An 18,356-nucleotide genomic window follows, 5' to 3' on the forward strand; every position below is an offset into this window, starting at 1 on the left:
ATTTGGCATTTTTAGTCTATGAACAACAAAGTGTGTATTTTACATGACCTCCAAATGTTTTGGAAAGATTGATTCCCAGCAGAGATGCAACACTGGCTCAGAGCATTTAGTCCTCCCTGAAGTTGTCATCACCCTCTGATGCATTTGCAGCCAGGGACTGCTCTGAAAACACTCCACATCGGCGTGTTCAAGGAAACTGTGTTTGGTAACTGTTTGCCTTTTGATTTGTGAAGCCATACTTCATGGCTGCGATGCTTCTTGGCAGCCAACTCTCAAATATTGAATGTCAGAGGCTTGGAGCATCCTTGACTTTGCAAACAAAGTTTTAAATTTTAAAGAAAGTTTCCAAAGACTGCATCTGTTTGTAACTGAATCCTGGTGATTTCCAATCTTATAGACTGAACAGCTTTTAAATGGTTGGTTCACCTAAATAAAATGAAATAAGATATTTTCTCACTTACCGCTTGTGGCATTTAGCCATGCAGTTTAATCTTCCTCTTCTTAATGTTAAATAATCAAAAGTTAGTGGTTACTTAAGTGGTAAATTACAACATAAATATATATTATGTATATATATATATATATATATATATATATATATATATATTATTAAAACTGTAATATTATATCGTCTGTTATTCATACACATACAGTATGAATGCTTCACAAGAAGAGTTACTGTAGTTGACAAATGCATGAATAAACAAATGTTCTAATCTATATTTGCAACTACATAAGAGTGTCTAATAAACCACGGATTAATTGTTTGCACACTGCTTATAAATCTTTTTGGGGCTTTTCTATGCTTTTATTAGAGTAGCAGCGAGAGAGAGACAGGATAGTTTGGTCACAAATAAATTGGATAAATAATACATTTTGCCAAATGAATATTGTAGCGTTGCATCTCATGAAACATTTTTAGTATAATTTTCTTGATTAGTTGATTCATCATTTGGTCTAAAACACGTCAGAAATAGTGAAAGATGCTGCCAGTTTTGTCTGCTCAACAGTCCAAAACCAAAAGATATTCAGAAGACCAAGATAACCTGTAAACATTCACCTTTGACTAACAATGAATGTATTATCCGGCCCTACAGGCTTGTCAGTATTGTCATGTGCAAATAAGAAAACCCCATTACCAGATTTAAGCTGCCATGTGGATCGTACCTTTCAGACTGGCTGTCTTGCAGGAAATGCTTTTAAAAAGGCACAAGGTCTTCACTATGTTTGGCTACAATTAATACACATCCTTCCTTCTCGTAGACCTTGAACTCATCACTGGCTTGAATGTGCCTGGGTAAGCACTGGAAATTGTCCAGTCCTATTGTCTCTCCAGCGCTTGTGGATTTCTTGTCATTAGTATGAAGGACGTGGGAAGGAAGGAATTACTAATCGGGTTTTAGCATTCATATGACAATAGCCTTCAATGGAGTGATGATACCACGCGGGCCAGAGAAGGAACAAAAGAGGATGTGTTAAATGAGAAATCAGCCTCATTTTAAAACCTTAAACAGGCCCAGATGACTGTTTATGTTGCTCCATCAGATCCCTTTATAAATCATCCTAATTCTGGGTGATATCTTGTATCCTGATATATGATCGCCGATTCTGGGTGACAACAGGCCCTCATTATGAGAGAGCTCAGAGGACAAGGACTTGACATATTATGTTACATCAAACACAATGAATGAGTGCCTCATTAAAGCACTCACAGCAACCACAATTAAACACTACACAGAATTGCAACGAGTGGGAAGCAGCGCCTAATCTCATTTTGGTGATCTCAACATATCAATATTAACCGTGATTATGTAATCATGTCTGATTCAGACAACTGTTTATTTTATTGTATCTATTTTTAAACTGTCAACACGTTTCTGTCCATCTTCATACTCGTCAAACAGTCAGCAGGAATGGTTGCCAGTGTCTCTTCATATTTCAAAGGTACAGCTTGTGCCTCAGGAGCCATAATGGAAGATTTTGTCTGAGTGCTTCATATTCAGTGCAGAAGAGGAAACTGAGGTACGGAGATAACAAGCTTCCAGCTTTGATCAGAAAACTCCAGATATTTCTGTGTCATTCTCTCTTTCTCTCTTTTCTTCTTTCTTTTTCTTTTTTTTAATCATTTTATTTAGCATTTCATTTTTTGATCATTTAATGATTTGTTTGGTCCTCACAATATCAGAAGATGGTGAAAAATGCCCATCAAGATTTCCCAGGGCCCAACCAGACGTTCTTCAAATAGCATGTTTTTTCTGATCAAAAGTCAAAAAAATCAAAAGATACTATTCACTGTGACGTTTTGTTCTTTACTCTGCCTTTTGTGTTTATTTATGTTCTTTGTCACAAAGAGCTCATGAAAAATAAGTGATTACGAGCACCGCCAGCTGAGACTGCAACTCAGCGGACTGACACACTTTTCAGGTGGACTCAATCTGATCTATTAGACCACACCAGAGTTCAGGTGACAGCTTTCACACCAGCCTAACCGGACCAAACTAAATTGGCAAACAGACTAGGGTTATAATAAATGATTATTATGGTTATTCTCATTATCATCTCATCTAACGAGTGTACTCCCAATTAAATGTTTGGTCGTTAAAATGTAAAGAAATAGTGAAACACTGTCTATAATTTTGCTGAACACATGGTGCCATCTTTAAAATTCCTTGTTTTATCTGACCATCGATCCAAAACACAAACTACTCTCACAATTCAGAAAATGCCTGGCATTTTTGCTTAAAAAATGACTGAAACATTTAATTGATTGTCAAAAAAGTTACTGATTTAATTTTTGTCAATTAACTAATCCATTAATCGAGTAATTGTTTCAACTTTAAAACACAATAGAGTTTTTATGAACCAAACAGCTTAACATATTCACGCTCAAAAAGCTGCTTTTAAGATTTAGTTGCTGATAAATTTTCTGTCAATCTATAAATAATTTAATCCTTTCAGATCTACGTTTAATAATTCTTCTAATGGTGAAACTAAAGTTTAAATCATTTTGGTTGAAGCACAGAAGTTTCAAATGTCTTTCCTTCTTGTAGAATCGCTGATCCTCATCGTCACTCACTTTGCTCAGCAGCGTAATGACACAGCTCCCTGCCACGCTTCATCTCTCCATTTATTTCAAAGGCCTCACATGCAGTTCTTTCCCCCTTTTTCCCTCTTTCTGTGTCTCCATCACCTGTTGGTTATCTCCTTTTTGTACTTCCATCTCAAATGTCTCGCAATCATCTCCGTGTTCGGTGCTATCCAGCTGTGAAGGAGAATCTGCGATTTCTCACAGCCTGAAGGTCAGATATTTGATGGTTTGAGAGCGGTTTATAAAGGAAGCACAAAGTGTGACTGCAGTCCTACGTCGCACACGGACGCATATTCGCCTTTAATCTGAGACAGTTCGACCGCTGAAGGCAGAGACGGGCCATGTCAGTGGTTTAATGGATGCTTTAGTTTCGTCTCTTCACTGAGCAAAAGGAGGAGAGCTGAGACACTTGACATGGTTTGTGTCACTTGAAATGTCTTTTTAATGGCACAGTGAACATTTTGCAGGAAACGTCATGATCGTTTTGTATTTCATCTTCATCATTGTGCCTCTGGTTGGTTACAGATCCATTTTTATCTTTTTAGGTTGAGGTTTGTCCATTTGCACAAGTGTCTGTTTACGCACGGCTCTCACAGAAATGGACAGACTCCCCTGTTCTCCACACCATCTGTCATGTCGTCACCCATGAGGAAACCTGGTAGATTTACCTGACGAATCAATCGTGTTGCATCACCAACAGCTGGAGGCCGTACATGGCATGGAATTTAGGAAATAGATGACATCAGTTTTCACTGCTTTTAGTGTTATTTAAAGGTTTTATTAAAAAACACTCCTTTTTACTTGAAACTTTAAAAATGTTTTCACTTAATGATTTGCAATGTCACTTTCATGGTTTCTCTGTTGCTCTTTTCTGTTTCTTTGTCTCTCATTCTGTCAATTTAAAAAAAAGAAAAGAAAAGGAAACAGAACATGTGTATGTACATTGAGGATTATTATGTTTGAAGAGGCAGGACTGATAGTCACCTATGAAGGTTTGCAGCATCATAACAACAAGGCCGGCGGCTGAGATCTAAGGCCTCTCTTTAATCTTATCTCAGCTGTTGATCCCCAGCTGTCAGTCTGCTGGGTGTTATCTCTGCTCTCAGACGGTTTTGATAGAGACTGAGACGTGTGCCCCGCTCTTGCTTTTTTTTTTTTATCCCCCCACCGTCTGTAATTCTTTGCAATGTTGCCTCACTTTCTGGTTTAAGGTTTTATTTATTTATTTTTAGCATATTAGCTAAATCCTCTGACAAACTTGCCCGACTGGCGTTTCTGAAATAGTTCTTCTTCTCAGCACAAAATTCTGGTATAGCAACTAACTGAGGAAATTCACATGACAGATTAATATAATGAATCTCCCTGTGGGGCCTCCTGTCTGTCAGATATCTCCCCACATACAACTCTGTATATCTGATGGATAGCCCCTTGGTTAGAGCAGCTATTTTTGTGAAAGTGGGTGTTCCATATGTATGTTAATTAATATTAGCAGAGAAATCAGATATATAGGTCACTGGATGTCCCGTCTCCTACTCTCCACCAGCTCTGCCGGTTTGTTTGTGTGCCACATCAACTGCACAAGAAGCCCCTTCAATTACAGACCTCAAGGTACAAATTAGTGGTTATTACACCCACTGGAAAGGCTTCTCCTTTTCCACTCCTTCATCCAGATGCCTATAAACTATAATTCAAGCCTAATGTGGTAATTTCTTGTCTTGTGTTTTATTGTGAGTTTCATCATATTAGGTGACTGGTGATGACACACTCGTCTCTGTGGTGTGATGTGTTCCAGTCTGAGGCAGCAGTCGAGGGAGGGAGTGAGGGAGGGAGGGAAGGAGGGAGGGAAGGACTGGGGATGTGTATCTCATCTCCGTCTCATTGCCTGTGGTCATCGGCTCCTGTGAAAGAGGGGACTTTAATGACAGAAGGGCCCTTTGTGTGTAACGGCGAGGCAGGCAATGACATTTAACAGAATCAGCCAGTTAGAACTGATGGCATGTTCACATACCGACTGCAGCTTGATGCTTTCTATCAGCGACAGGGAGGATTCAGACTGCTCGAAGCTTCGCTGTTTTTACACGTGTTGCCCACGGGAGGAAAGAAGATACAATGGACACATTAAAATAGCTGCTTTGTGTGCATTTTCTAGAAACATGGCGCAAAGAAGTGTTTTTCCTTTTCTTAAAAATGAACCCAGTGGATAAGAATAGAGATCCTGCCATCTGGAGTGTGTTGAGTTTGGTATCCCACTATTTGACAGGAATAGCAGTCCGTGTTTAGTCTGTGTTGAAATATTTTTGGGTGCAGGCAGGATGGTGGGATGGTGTCCACATCATTCAAAACTGACCCTCCTCCCAACCCTCTCCTTCAAGCTTTTACTCTTTTCTTTAAGTCTTTACAATCACATCAACCTTTCTTTCTCCTCTTTCTTCTCCGTGGCTCCTTTTTTCTTCCTCCATCCTTTGGCCTACTCAGCTAGTAACACAGAGCAGAGGGAGCGGTAGGCCTCGGTTCCTCTGGTTATATTTAGCAATGAACAGATGCAGCGCACTGGAGCGGAACATACCGCCTCTGCTCGGCTCAGTGTGTGTGCCTGTGTGTGTGTGTGTGTGTGTGTGTGTGTGTGTGTGTGTGTGTGTGTGTGTGTGTGTGTGTGTGTGTGTGTGTGTGTGTGTGTGTGTGTGTGTGTGTGTGTGTGTGTCTTTGTCTGTGACTCTTCCTTCAAACCAGTTCTCCCATCATGCACTGCTGACCCTGACTCAGCAGCACAGCACTGGAGAAGTGGGTCAGAACATAAACCATCCATACATTTTTGTATGTTCAGTAGTTGAAACCAGATTGTCTTGTTTGTTCGTCGTCAGCTGATCAAGAGGTGTTCTCTTTTAAAAATCTGTGCGACATCCTGTCTACAAAATGATTCACTCTGCAGCTAAAAAAAACGTCTAGTCCATTAACTGATGAGTCAGTTGAGAGGAAATTAATCAACAACTATTTTGATAATCAGTTCATCTTTTATGGAGTTTTTAAAGCATATTAACAGAGGAAAGAACTGACAGATTAATCAATAATGAAACTAAGTCCTAATACAACCCTTCGGGATCCTTTCAGTGTTAACGAATGCTGGAATGTGTTTAATGTGTCACACATGGCAACAGCAGAGCTATCATGAGACTTGTCCAACAGTCAGAGGACAAAACAATAAGAAAGCATGAATGTTTTAAGGAGAAAATTGTGAATGTGGTAACTTTTTGTATTACAAATGTTGCTGTTGATATGTAATTCTCAGTTGAGGTAGACTTATAAATCAGATACACAGATATGCTTATTGCAGATATACTGGTATTGTGTATATCAGAGCTGTAACAATCAATCGGTTTATCCATTGAAAAAAAAAAAGCCAACTATTCAGCTAATCGATTAAATGTTTAATTTTTCATGCCTTTCTTGCCGCTTTCTGTTGATCTTACATGATAGCGATTGAGAAAAAGAGATTTGCAGGATATTGTTGTCTCATTCAGGGCTCCTGTCTGCTTTCTCCATGCTCCCTGGGCTCTCTGAGAGGGTTTAGAGTTGGGAAGACCATGAAAGCAGCGCTGGGTGTGGCTGGTTATGGAGGTAATTATAGAAGAAGAAGGCAGAGGACCGGTCCAGAGCTTTATGGTGGACCTCTCTGTGATTGTTGTTTTTTCCTCTCCACCCCTGCCACTCTGATTGCAGGGCTCATGGCAGGCAGCAATAAGACGGCCGCTGTTAAGTGGTGAACATGCACAGAGCAAGCTAAAAGCAGTACCTTTATATCTGTGGTGGCTGTGTGTGAGTGTGTGTATATATATATATATATATATATATGTATATATATATGTGTGTGTGTGTGTATATATGTGTGTAGGAGAGGGGGTGTGTATGTGCTTAATTGACACGAGAACAAAACAAGTGAGTCCCATGTTTAATATCATTAGTATCACATCTTCAGTATCAGCTGTCATAAAGTCTCTCAGCCAGGATAATGGCTGGAGATTGCAGTTATTTTCTCACACCAAGAGAGCCGAGAGAAACCCATCACTGAGAGCAGGAGCATTTGTAGATTAGTTTTGTCTGTTGGATCCCTCCCTTGTTCACCTCTCTCAGACAGCCCCCCCTCCTTATATTGCTGAATAATGTAGAGTTAAATGCTCTCATCTGTAACTGGAGAGTCCAGTGTTGACTGACGGGATGTCCTGAGACCCACAGGAAGCTGCTGAAACAATGGAATTTACTGTTTAAGAACCAACATTTCCAGTTCCTACTCTGTGGCCATTATTTGGAATCAGCCAGAGGAAATACAGTATTATTTGTCCTCTGGAGGAAATGCCATCTCTTTGTGTTTGGTTTGAGCTCTGTGTTATCGGCCTCAGATGGCTTAGGACCTGTATGAGACTATGAAACTATGACAAGAGGGCAATTTAAAGATTCACAAGATGGCTTGCTAAAAATGAAGCTGTATTGGACAGTCATTGTGTGATTTTGTGTCTGTTATTGTGTTCTGTTGCTCCTGTTGTGCTGCAGCTCCACGCCAGATAGAAGGGTGCAGACAGGATGGTGCCTTCTCAATCAAAATGTGATAACAGACAGGCAGTGAAATCCCCAACTGACCACTGCTTCACACTAGGTTTCTAGAACAATACTCTTTGTAACACCGAGCATATCTGGATGAATTGTCTGCTACCTAAATTATGGTTTTAAAGGAAAAGTTCAACATTTTGGGAACTATACTTATTCACTTTCTTGCCCAGTCAGATGAGAGGATAAATACCACTCTTGTAATATGAAGCTGGAGCCAACAGCCAGCTATGTTAGCTTAGCATTAAGACTTGAATCGTGGGAAACGGCTAGCGTGGCTCTGTTTGAAGGTAACAAAATCCCGCTACCAACACCTCTAAAGCTCCCTAATTGACAGGTTAGGTCTACAAAAAAGATGAAGACATAGCCCTTTGAACAAATCAGATGCATACTTACACTAAATATGTAGCTGGAGCTGGCAGCCTAGCTTAGTATAAAGATTACAAACAGAGGGAAACTTCTAGTTTGTTTAAAGTGTGTAAAAACGACGGAAACGACGTGAGTGCTGTGTTTTGAGGGGGTTATGAGCTTGACTATTTCTGGACTATATCTTGGCCAGGACAAGTAACTTCATCAGCTCATCCTGGCCAAGAAATAAACCTGCAAACACACACATAGCTTTGCATATATGTGTGCTAAGATAAGCTAGGCTAGATAGGCTTCATATTTAACAGACAGATATGAGAGAGCTATCAGTCTTCTCACCTAACTCTCAGCAAGAAGGTAAACAAGCCAATTTCCCAAAATGTTGAAGTGTTCCTGGCTGTTTCATGGGCAAACACGTAGACGGTGTCACCTTAGCCCATACCCTCTGTTTGGGAGGTCGTCTTGTCTTGCACCATAATCCTCTGTCATCACTACAAGTGGTGTTTCATTAGGCAGACCAATGTGCGTTTGTGTCTTCCAATTACTGTCTGTTCTCCTTTACCCAGAGTAAGGGCAACCTGCCTGTCATTTAACATCTAATCTGCAGTGGGAAATCCTCAGGGCTTTATAGGCCTTAAGGAAAGGCCAAACATATCAGCAGTTATATTTAATCTCTTTTACTTAATAATTATTCTCTTCTTATTCTAATTTTAGCAGCATTTTCTATCAAGTTTGCTTCAGAAATGAAAGGGTTACTGTCCTAGAACCATGAAAAAGAGTCATCCAATCAGATTTTTATTTTTTATTTTTCTTGCCTATCCAGAGAAAAGGTTAGCTGGCTCACTCATCGGTCAGGACTTCATAACCGGGACAGAAGGCCTGAAGCCCCCATAGCCCCATGTGTTTGTTTAGAAAGCTGCAGGTGAATTAACCAATCGCATTTTGATTTATGGTGGGTGGGACCAACAATCCTTACCCTAGGCCCTCCTGAAGCCTTAAGGCCAGAGCTATCTCACAGGGTTTACCTTTTTCTGTCCAGGGGTTTAAACCTGCAGATTAGCAACTTCAGTTAGTCTGTCAGACAGCAGTTACAGCACAGATGGCAAAGTGATGGGACAAAAACAAGGACACCCAAAGGACCCCCAGCCAGAACTTGAAAAATGAGTTTTCATATCGAAAGAAGTGAACAAGTTGCCCGACAGTCTTCAATATTCACAACTTGGAATACTTTCATAAAAAAAAAAACTACTTTTGATTCTTTTGTTCGGTGGACCCGTATGGACTACAGGAATGTAAATAATTGAGGAATAGACGGACAATCAGACTTCACAACTGCTTCATCTGGTTGAAGGCCTGGCTCTAATACTCACGATTCGCCACTGCAAATCTGTACCAGCAGCAACTTCCAGGGCAGAGAGAAACACACAGACAGAAACCTGACACACAAGACCAGAGCTCTTCTGAACATGCATCGACCAGTGTTGCACCGACTAGACGCATACATGCAGACTTTTGGCATCTTTGTGCTTACTCCTTCTCATCTTACTCCAGGAGCTGGGTGGGGTTACAGATTTCTCTTTGGTGAAGTTTGTGTTTGTTTGGAATCTATTTATTGTAAATAGTGGGAAATGTTAAAATTTTCAGGTTACCACACTCATCTTATAATGTGTATTTTGGTTGCAGTAATTAGTCACTTATCAATTTTAGAGTATTAACTGTATAGCATTCTCCCAGAGAGCAGCTGTAATTTAAGGATTTTTTTTTTCTGCTGTGGCCAGAATGAACCTGCATGTGTGGTCTGAGTCTTGAAAGAAAACAGTTGTGTGGATATTTCACTAAACCCGTTAGACTTATTTGTTACAGTTTAGTCGCAGATTGTTTGTCTGCTATCAAAGTGATGTTGAGTGCCAGAAAGTTTGAGATACATTACAAACACCTTGGTTTCAGTGGGGGAAGAAGTATTAATAATTCACACAATGTACTTAAAGCATCAAAAATGTTATAATGTTAAATAAATCCTATTATTTTAATAGTATTATTGATGCATTGCACTGCAAGCAGCATTTTAATGTTACAACTGGTGGATTTTATGCTAATTTGAACCATTTTATATATTAATCTGTAATGGTGCATCATATTTTATAAATTGATCAGATATTTTGTTTGTTAAAACTTAATCTGGAAAAATAACCAGTCACTCCATCCGGCAGATAAATATATTGGAGTAAAAACCATAAAGTTACATGAAACAGAAATTAAGGACAGTACTTGAGTAAATATTCTTAGTTACTTTCCACCACTGCGTGATGGTGTGATCGTGGAAAAAACAGTCCTCCTCACGTCTCAGTCAGTAGCTGACATTACAAGGTATTTTGTCTAACTCCAACTGCACCAACCAGGGATTAAGAATCACCTTTCATCATCATCATCATCATCATCATCATCATCATCTTTGAAGTCACATATGTAGGTCCAGCTTCATACACTCCAGATCCACCACTGGGGGGCAGCAGCCCACAATGACCACACATGGCTCATCCCATTCACTGGCTGGCTCTGGGTTGCCGTGGCAACGGGTCTCCGTGAAGCAGACTCATTGGTGGTGAGGCTCAGAGACACAGAGGGCAGTGTTGAGCCAGAGGGCGGGAGATGAATCCCAATCAGCAGCTGAACAGAGCTTCACACACACAACAAACACACTGACATGGACGTGTTTCTCCAATTAATGTTCATTCTCTACAAGCTGTTGATTTAATTTGTCTGCTTGTACATACAAATAATCAAAAACACCTAAATCACAACTGCATTTTTGGATGTCTAGCACTCCTGGTATGTTTATTTTCACACTCATGATTGACAGGTAGCAGTAGTGACTTGTGGTGTTGACAGCTGTTATGTAGCACTATAGGCTGCAGCTGCTTGGCACAGTCTTGATGTTTTAAGCATCTACAACCATATGTTTGTACTCTCTTGCTATCAGGCCGATATGTTTAATGCTGTTTTTTTAATCCTCCCAAATGTAAACAATTATACCATGCTGTGTGAGTTAAAATGATCCAAACCTTTAGATAAGCAACATCACTAATTACAAGCAAAACTTTACAACACAGATGTGATTTGTGTGTGTATATCAGTGCTTTCATGATCACATAAATATATATGAGAATGTGTGAATCACTATCTCCTTAGATGTTTGAGAACACACCCCCACCCTCCCCCCGTCCCAAAATGAGACAGGGATGCATAACTAGATTTAAGGTTATGTAATGCTGACTGGAGGCATGGAGGATGTGTATAATCCACTCTTATTTGGGTTAAACCCATCTCTCTCTCTCTCTCTCTCTCTGTCTCTCTCACTCTCTCTCTCTCTCTCTCTATCTATCTATCTATGAGAGGACAGGGGTCTCACATCCTCACACATCTCTGTTCTGCCTCATCCTGGGTTGAAAAGCACTGATCTCTGTCAGACACAGTCTTTTACCGGTCGGCCTCGCAACTATCTCAGCTCCCATGAAACATCTCTCAGATTTTCCCTGATGTAGTGATTTCATTGTTATGAGAATCGAGAGTATCCTCTCTCAAGCTCTCAAATGATCCATCTTCTCATTCAGAGACAGACTGATTGTCTATTATTTTCAAGGACAATCAGAATAAGACAACTTTTTTTGTAGTGCTACAGCTAATGATTCTTTTCCCAATCGATTAATAAAATGTCAGAAAATCATGAAAATCATCTATTACAATTTCCCAGAGCCCAAGCTGACCTGTTGTAATTACTTGACCTACAGTTCAAAACAGAAAGATAATCATCAACTATAATAAGAAACTAAATCCTGCAAGTGTTCATGTTAAAAATAGTGAAATTATTACCTTTTTTTGCTTAAAATGTTACTTAAAATAATCACTACAGTCCAATTTTCGGTCTATCAACTAATTGATTAATTGCTTCAACTTTCATTTTGAGTTATCTTTGTGGTGTGGCTCTATGGATCACAATGTTGTTCTGTCTTTTGATCAGTTCAGCACTTCTAGTCAGTGCAGACTGAAATATCTGAACAACTTTTGGACTAAAGACTTTGATGATCCCTTGACTTTTCATCTAACTCCATCCATCATCAGGTCAAAATTTTAATTGTCCAATACTTTGGTTTATGACCAAACAACTGCAAAACCAGGAAAGACTTTGGCTAAGCAAATGCTATCCCTACTTTGTAGTTTGTGCTAAGTTACTAATGTTAGCATGCAAACACACTAAACTGAGATGGTCAATATTGTGAAGATTGCACCTGCTTAGCATCAGTAGGCCTATGCTAGCATTGTCATTGTGAGCATGTTAGCATGCTGATGTTAGCATTTAGCTCACAGAGCTGTTATAGCTATACATTTTTTTTCTTGCATCAAAGATATTTGTATCTTATTTTTGTAGTTATATTTCTACACACAGTTGCAGACTACTCTGTCAATTCAAGAGGAAAATTATAGTAGCCTGTTAAGTTAGTTTCCATGTAGACATAGACATATTAGCATTAATATGGGGCTATTGATGATATTGATGGACTGATGTCTGTGTGCTACAAGAGAGCTCTTTGATTGGTTACTCTCAATTTAATATTATTTGAACGTTAATATCTTCCCATGCAGTCAGTCTCTATTGTATTCAAATCAAATATGTGCCTGTAAAAAATTCAATCCAATAAAATCCATCCACTTTAGTAAAAATATCAGTCGTGTCCAGACTATTTATAGGAGAGACACTTCTGTGGATTAGCAGACACTGTATGAGAATGTCCATCACATTCCCAGTAACAATACCCTGCATCTTAGTGAACACAATACAAGGATCTCCATTCAGTATACATGGTGAATTGAACAATTCACCATGTGATTGAACAATTGACCATGTGTATTGTTCAGAAATCTGTGGAACACTATAGAGCTGTGGTTGCTGAGCTGAGATAATATCTCCTGTTTTCTCACCATCTGCTTGTTTTTGTTAGATTTTAAACTTTGTTTTTTTGTTACGTGCTGCCGGGAACCACTCTAAATGGGTCAAGGAAAAAAAGCCTATTGTTTATTTACAAAGTCTCAAATTCCATAGAAAATGTTAGTAAAATTGATGGTTATAGTAGATTGAAAGTAACACTCATACACTCTTTTCCTGTATTGAACATGTATCAAACTGGGACACAGCTAAATGTATCACGTCAAACCATGAATTTGCTGTCTGTCTGGACCAGGATTAATTTTGTGAAGTAGCTAGATATCAGCATTGTTTTTTTTCAAACTGACATGCATACTACACTACATCTACAGCACCATAACATCTGCCTATTTGTTCAGGGAAACAGCATTTGTGATTAAAAAACCAGGGGAAAACAAAGTAAACAGTGTATGAACTGTACACACAGACACACACAGCCACAGTGGTGTGATTGTAATCTCTGATCCACACAGCTTTAATCCTCATAATATTGAATATCTGATGACTTTCTCACTGATGGAGCAGGACACCTGGGCGGCCCGCCCTCTGCTAGCTCTACATACCCACAGGAGGGGGTTGTTCCTGACAGTGGTCCTTATCTCAGGGAAAGCATCTGAGCCAGCAAAACTGACACGGCAGTAAATGCAAACACTAATGTATCTGCCGGCACATGATCCAATCATATTTTATTTTTGATGAGGTGCTTTTTATATAAATCAACTCACCACAGACATGGAAATTGAGATGCAAGGACATACCAATTAAAAGAATTCTTGTGTGTGTGTGTGTGTGTGTGTGTGTGTGTCTGTGTGTGTCTGTGTGTGTCTGTGTGTGTCTGTGTGTGTGTGTGTGTGTGTGCGTGTGCAGGCAAGTGTGCTGTTGTATCTGTTTTTTCCTTTTACAGTCTGACTGCTGCTTGCCTAGCAGGGACCGTAATGATGGTCGTCAGCACTGGCTGGTTGCTAGGTAACAATTACCTGACTGTGCTTTGCTTGCACTGAATTACACAGTGGGTTGTGTAAATGTGTGTGTGTGTGTGTGTGTGTGTGTGTGTGTGTGTGTGTGTGTGTGTGTGTGTGTAGAGGAACGGAAAAATACAGCAAAATAGGCTACCAACCAGTCTCCACTTCTGGGCAGAAAATACCCACATCAGAATCAAATTCATGGTGATGATAATATTAGCTTAGCTGTTTTTCTGAATCTGATTTACACCTTAAATTTTATTATCTCTGCTTCAAATTTGTGTGAGACAAATCAGTAGGCAGTATCAATAGGACTATTTCTGAATTGCAGTCTCTCCGCATTCATGTTGACAAATGTATCATGGACCAGTTAGTTTAGGTTCAACATTTTTTTGTCATCGTAGCATTAGATGATGATGTGACCACAGGGCCACACCTTAGGGACAGATACTCCTCTGCTTCAAGAGTGTTTTCACTTCCTCACCTGCTACGGTGATCTGACCATCCCTCTCCTCCTCTCAGTAGCACTTCCTGCCTCTCTCATTCTGTAAGATTTGTACGCTCAAATCTCAATCACAGCCCCAACTCTAACCTTAAAGGGATAGTTAGACATTTTGGTGCAGTTTATTTATTGATTTTCTCGCTGAGAGATAGTAGTAGACAGTATAAGATCGACACCACCCTAATGTCTGTATGGTAAATATACTGAAGCCAGCAGCCAGTTAGCTTAGCTTAGAAATGTTGGAAATCACATCTATATACAACTAACTTGCAATAACAAAGGCATCTGAAGGAAATGTAACTGTAATGTGGAAATGTTGTTAATTTATATACTGGGAAATTCACAAATACATTGATACTGAACTTTCACAGTACTTGGTTAAGATTAGAGAAAAAATGTGGCCTGATTTAATACAGAAGAAATCCATGGTTACTTTACACACAACATGTTTAATTATATTTAACCAAAACAAAACAAGTTGCCTCTGAACATAATCCAGCTAAAGGGAAAACTGTTTAGTAGTAAACTAATATAATTTCTAGGAGACAGGGTTTAAAACTAAATGCATTGTTTGAATCCTGTTTCTCAATGTTAACTGCTCAGTTATCGCTTGGAAAATACTGTACAGTCAAAAAATAATTTTGAATCTTTTTATATCAAAATCCCTCCCTTTCCTCTGCTTCTAAAATGTTAAAATAAAACATGGGTCACTTCTGAAGACTGTAGTTGAGCTCTGTGTTATTCATTTCTCCTTCATCCTCCACCTCCTGATCTAAAAACGCTACTGAGGGAGGTGTGGGTGGAGGCTTAACAGTCTACAGCGCCATATCGCTCTGTATTTGCAAAGCTGGGCGCACTGTTAATCAAATCTGAACAATTTTATCAAATCCCCCCCGGCAATTATACCCTAACCACCTAGTCTTTTTCACTCAGTCATACGTCACATTACAGAAGCTAAAGTCGCTCTACCTGCTGTTTCATTTTTAATACAAGCATCTAATAATTCCCCTCAGCACACTGACCCTGTCATTATGGAGCACAGAGCCAGGAGAGACTCCTCTGCTGTGGATCGGAGGCCGACAGGAGGCCATGGCACCTCCCCTAAGAAGTGCTTGCCAGCTCCCCCAGACATGGATGATATATTTGGAGATCATTAAATGGTCCTAAATGAGACCCTGGCGTGAGAGCAAGCTCTGACCATCTGGCCCCATTGTGAGTGCCTGAGTTCTGTTCAAACTCAGCCAGCAGCATCAGCACCTCTGATTGGGTGGATGCTGAGTAAGCCTGGGAATTCTAGCCAATCATAGACTCTTTTAATCGATTACTGAAGCCCGCCTCAGTCTCTGTATTTCTCTAAATTAACCATCCTGTTACATAGTGGGTTTCTCTGCTGTGTACTCACACTGAATGATTTGGTTTATATCTTTGCAATCATCATCCAATGAAATTGATAAAAGTTGGAAATGAAATCCAGTAGGCTGAGTGTCACTTTTTCTTTTTGATTCATGTTTGAGTCAGATGGTGCTCTGTAGCAATGCTAGCGGCATGGCTCTAAGGATGGCTGTGTCCGTCGGTCAGTTTGTCCCCGACTTCAGCCCCGACTGAAATGTCTCAAAAACCATTTCATGGATTACCACAGAATTTTGTACAGGCATTTATGATGCCCAGAATATGAATATTAATGGCTTTGGTGATTCACTGACTTGTCCTCTAGCGCCACCAGTGGGTAGATGTTTTTGACTTTTAGTGAAATAGTGCAGCCTCTAGCATTGCTGGAGACTTGTTAAGTCTGGTTGACGGTAAAATAGCTTCAGTATTGTTCGAGTGTTGCTAATCACCAAGAAGGTTTTTTCTGCATGTTGCCAGCACAGGGTGAATTAGCGTTTATCTCAAAGTACTGCTGTGTCTAAACAGAATTGCTAGTATGGCTGATTCTTTATATTCATGTGCAAACACAATTTATTTACTAGAGGTCTAATGTTTTTTCAAATTGCCTAAGGAAAGTAAACATGTCCTTTCTCTTCCAGGGGCATTTTAACAATGGAAATGTCGTGACCTTTCATGACCTTCCTTTTGGTCAAGTGACAGCACGTAAACAGCAAAGAGACAACCAGGTTTTTTTTCAAGGCGAGGTTTGTTTATTTGAGCTGTTTCTGTCTGTCTGCTGTTTCCAGGTCACAAGCTCAACAAGGACCTGAAGCACTACCTGAGCTTGAGGTTTCAAAAGTCTTCGCCCGACCACGAGCTGCAGAAGACTATCCGAGCCAATCTGTATCGCCATGCTGTGCCTTGTGAGTAAAAGTATTATGACAATGTTATGGCGAATGCTTTAATCAGGACATCTGGCTTACGAGTGGTGTCTTTAACCACTCTTTAGCATTATTTCCTCATCTTTACTACGGTGACCCACTTTCTTTTGGCTTCTTTCTCATTTGTTTCATCTCCTCTTAATCTTATTCTTCCCTTTCACTCACCCATAAATCATTCTGTTACACTTTATTTCCCTTTCATCATTTAGAAGCCTCACCATGTCCGATTCCAACAAATGAAAAACAGAAACAAACATGCATTTTCCAAGCACGGGCTCTGTAGTGTTTGTTATGTATTACTGCCCATTACAGCCACTCATGTCTTGACCGCACCAGAGCACTGCTTTTGCAGCTGTCTCACATAGCTGTGAAATATACAAAAAGCGTGGCTCAAGCCAAGCGCCCAGCACCGTGCCAGACTCCACAGCTGGGCTTGATTACGTCACAAACAGTTTGATCTGCGGTTGGGTGACACAGTCCAATTCTACTCTTCCTACTGTACTCATGTCATGTTTGTGTTTGTAAAAAAACAAACTTTTTCTTAAGTTGTGATGACCACAAAGCTTGAGGCATAAAGTGCTTTAACAAAGCAGCACAGTGGATCTATTGGGGATGTGATTAAAGAGAGAGAGAGACAGAGCGAGAGAGAGAGAGTGTGTGTGTGTGTGTGTGTGTGTGTGTGTGTGTGTGTGTGTGTGTGTGTGTGTTTGTGTGTGTGTGTGTGTGTGTGTGTGTGTGTGTGAGTGAGACCCCCCAAGAGAATTGTTTTGATTATCACACATATGCATCGACATGATTTAATCAGCCAAGAAAGGGATCATCATTCCTGTTAAAACACCACTTCCCCTGTGTGGTTTTGTGTGTCTGTGTGTGTGTGTTCGTTTGCATGTGTTTGCATTGCAGTGCTCCTTAATAAAATAGGGCTTCTAGAGTAGATTGATGTATTATTTTTTCCCTCTCTCTTTTTCTCTTGTTCTTTGCTTTTTTTTACTCTCTGCCTCTCAATCTCTGGCTGTCTGTCCTCCTCTTGCGCTCAGCCATGTGACCGGTAAATCCGCCTCTCTGAGCCTCCCCCTGTGCCCTGCCTGGGATTATGATGTTCTGATATATTGAAAATAGATTCCCGCCTGATTATGTGATGAACTTGTTGGGCTCTCGCAAAGATCACAGGACGACGGGGAGGCCTCCGTGTGCAGAGGATAGACAGTAATGATATTAAAGTTGAACATAGGCAAAACAAAAACGCTGAATATGTTTTCCCAGTGATGGTATTGTAAAGCCATCTGATGATGATCACGAGATGATTAAAGGGATTTTTTTCCCTTACTTTTTACTCATTCTTCTTTTTTCCTAAAGCCTGTAAAATTCCAGAAGATGTACATATTAATCGTTACATGCTGTCTATTTTCACCTCATCTGACCATTAAAAAAATCCTTAAACTAATGCTTTCACCTCCTCAGGTCTAAAACAATCTCTAAAATAAGTGAAATAGCTGACACATTCACTTAATCATGCCAAAAGCGTCAGCTCACATCCCATAACCATGCT

The 18,356-nt window shown here is 39.9% G+C and overlaps 1 protein-coding gene across 10 annotated transcripts in view; it reads left to right on the forward strand.

Moving 5' to 3' along the window:
- Positions 1 to 18,356, forward strand: part of LOC130175466 (membrane-associated guanylate kinase, WW and PDZ domain-containing protein 1-like) — a 109,158-nt gene that overhangs the window by 14,592 nt on the left and 76,210 nt on the right. For all 10 annotated transcript variants that reach the window (XM_056385982.1, XM_056385972.1, XM_056385974.1 and 7 more), the window contains exon 2: positions 16,673 to 16,789. In XM_056385982.1, coding sequence (XP_056241957.1) covers positions 16,673 to 16,789 — 117 coding nt within the window. The remainder of the gene's footprint in view (positions 1 to 16,672; positions 16,790 to 18,356) is intronic.

Source organism: Seriola aureovittata, chromosome 9, assembly GCF_021018895.1.
Source record: "Seriola aureovittata isolate HTS-2021-v1 ecotype China chromosome 9, ASM2101889v1, whole genome shotgun sequence".
In the NCBI taxonomy this organism is placed as follows: Eukaryota; Metazoa; Chordata; class Actinopteri; order Carangiformes; family Carangidae; genus Seriola; species Seriola aureovittata.